This window comes from Meleagris gallopavo, chromosome 12 (genome assembly GCF_000146605.3).
Source record: "Meleagris gallopavo isolate NT-WF06-2002-E0010 breed Aviagen turkey brand Nicholas breeding stock chromosome 12, Turkey_5.1, whole genome shotgun sequence".
Classification (NCBI taxonomy): domain Eukaryota; kingdom Metazoa; phylum Chordata; class Aves; order Galliformes; family Phasianidae; genus Meleagris; species Meleagris gallopavo.
Window position 1 is genome coordinate 9,668,920 of NC_015022.2, and position 2,960 is coordinate 9,671,879.

The following is a 2,960-nucleotide window of genomic DNA, read 5'->3' on the forward strand; positions in this document are numbered from 1 at the left end:
TTTTAAAAGAAAAAAAAATTGTATATCAAAAATAAAATAAATTTCTAAAGAGAGAAATGTTCAAACGTGCCTTCTTTCTATACTACCAACACTGAGTGACCAAAAGCTCTATAGCACAAACTATTTATTTGCTTAAAAAACAAACAAACAAACACCTGACAACATCCAAAGTGGAAATTTAAGTACCGAGTGTGATCTTTGACAAAGGTTTTACAGAGTGCATTAGTATTGTTTACAGACAGTATTCTTTTTGGGATAACAAATTTGCAGCTATTAGTGAATTTGAATTGAAGATAACAGTTCCAGATTGTCCTTCCAGATTTGGCTCCATTTGCACTTAGACCAAACTCGCTGACCTCTGCCAACAAGGTACAGCCCAAGCCAATTCTTTAGACTTCAAGAGTAAACTGAATCATTCATCTATTAAACCTCCCTTTCCTATGAGTGGCAGAACAGGAAGGTTTGTGATGACAGAGGAATCATCCCTAATGACTAACAATCCTCCATATGCAGGTACTACTTCAAGGTAGAGATCTCTCTTAATCTGTGCCACATCATAAAAGAAAAGGAGCTCAGCTGTGTATCTGTAAACATGTACCTAACTTGCAGAGAATTCTCAAAGATGAATTATACTTAACACCAGCACTTCACTGCAAAATTCCTCAAAGTGCTTCCCCCAATAGTAAAATACTACAAATTTTAATTGAAAAGGCAAAGTGTGTATTCACAGAGCTAAAAAATGTATTTACTTATCAGCATAGAAATTCCAGGTAAATTGCAAACACACACACACACACACACACACACACACACACACACGTCAAACTACTTTAATTAGAAAGACAAATCTATGAAAAGTTGTGTGTTGATAGAATCCCTTAGATGTGGGAAGTATATTCTAATATATAACGATAGATTCATACTGTAAATCCTCTCTAATACAATTAAAAAAACTCCAAACAACAGAGCACAGTATACAAAAAAGTCCACAGTTAAGAACGCAAGAAGGAAAATCAGCAAAATGAAAGAACTGATGATCTAACCTGTTTTGAAGTCGAGATATAATCAAGAATAGAATTGATGGATTTTTCAGAGTAATTCCTTGTGACTGCGCTTCGTATGTAAGTCAGTAGCTGTTTATATCTGTTCATCATTTCAGGAAAGTTAGTCTATGAAGAAAAACACAATTACATCATTTTTGCTTTAATGATTAAAATCTGGCTTGCATCTTGCACACGTACATACAGGAAACAAAGCCTAGCAGACAGATTATGCAATAGTGGTTGCTGTGAGGAACTTTTACTTCACTGCTTTATTCTTAAGTGGCAAAATTAAGAACAACTTGAGTAAGGCCTCATAAAACAGACATCTAAAATATTTGTCTCAATTGGGAAAATAGAGTTGGCTGTACAACTGTTTGAATTGTTGCATGTGCACCATAAAAACATTTTTCACTTATTTCAACTGGTGAAGTACATACATAGAGATACAAGTATTGAGATACAATGCCTGAAAGGGCTTGATACCCCAGGATAGCAATGGCTGAGCCTCACTCTCAAAAGAGTCTTAGCCAACAACTGTACTTATTTTGCATTCATTTTGCCACTGACTTGCAACCACCACATATACTGAAGACTGCAAAAGGAAATGTCACAGTCATAATTTTGAATAAGACTATAAGGCCTCCAGATCAATTTTGTATTTATGCTGTTTATTCAAGTGATAGCTGTAATTCCTACCAATTTAAAGTTTATTTTAATCATCTGTTTCAGAGCTTTGAATCCCCATTCTCCTTTTTCACCTTCGAGCTCCAAAACCTGAAATAGAAAAATTTTTACAACAGTATTTATTGAAACTTCATTGAAACATGAATTGACTTGTATCCCTTTTAAAACATACATATCCCATAAAAGCATTTCCTCCCACAATGTCATTCTGCACAAAGTAGTGTTTTACTCTGTCCTGTTCTTCAATTCTACTCTTTCAATATTACTGAGGAAATTAAGAGAGGATACACGTCTCGTAAATTTTCACATCCTAGCTGATGCATGGACGGTAAATTGTTATTTACAGTTGTGTTGCTGTTGTCTAATGTCAAATAGTGAACTTTACTGCTATTCCATGAGAACATATGGACAAAGTTGTAACACACACCGAAACTGACTCAAACTAAATTACTTAAAAAGTGTTCACTTGGAATTGCCATATATTCTTCACATATCATGAAGATTTCCAGGCAGGAATCTTTAACGTAGCATAGCTAACTGAAGGATTTGCAAATAAACATTTTATAAATAAATAAATACATTTTTTCCAAAGTCATCTAATGTATTGCTTTCTGGTGACAGACTGAAAACTTAAAACTAACACAAAGGAAAGAAACTCTACATCATTCAGAACTTATACATGCAAACCTTGGATTCAGACAGCAAACCAAAAACAACACATTATGTAAGACCCTGGGGAAAATGCCAAGTCATTTAAAAAAGAAAAAAATTGGATTTGTTTTTTAAACTTGGCACACAAAACAACACTTAGGATTAATTAACTGACTAAATTCTGAAGATTGGTGCTGTAATTAAATAGGACTCTCCTGTCCTATGGATGCTCCCTAAAAGCATGATGCTGAAAGGACGTCAGCCAGGAATCCAAGTAGGCCAATGATAAGCTTAGCACATTAGAAAATTAAAATATAAACATGACCCTTACAATTCCAGAAAATAACTCAAATTGTAAACAAGTATTTTAAAATACTGTACTTGCAGGCTAAATAATCAATGTAAAAGAGATTAAAATATATTAAAAAAAACCTTCTGAAAACTGCTTAGTGCTGCTTTTGGATCATCTTCCTTCAAGGCTTTGGAATTGTAGTATTGATTCTCCAGATCCACATTGGGTTCAGAATTACTGTCCTCTGAATACTCCTACATTAAGTTTAAAAAAAAAAAAGAAAAAAGAAA

The 2,960-nt window shown here is 33.9% G+C and overlaps 1 protein-coding gene across 1 annotated transcript in view; it reads right to left on the reverse strand.

The window, feature by feature from the left end:
• Window positions 1-2,960, reverse strand: part of COPS2 (COP9 signalosome subunit 2) — a 16,222-nt gene that overhangs the window by 9,153 nt on the left and 4,109 nt on the right. The window contains exons 2-4 of the mRNA XM_010717513.2: window positions 2,811-2,924; window positions 1,740-1,817; window positions 1,044-1,169 (exon numbers count right to left, since the gene is read on the reverse strand). Coding sequence (XP_010715815.2) covers window positions 1,044-1,169; window positions 1,740-1,817; window positions 2,811-2,924 — 318 coding nt within the window. The remainder of the gene's footprint in view (window positions 1-1,043; window positions 1,170-1,739; window positions 1,818-2,810; window positions 2,925-2,960) is intronic.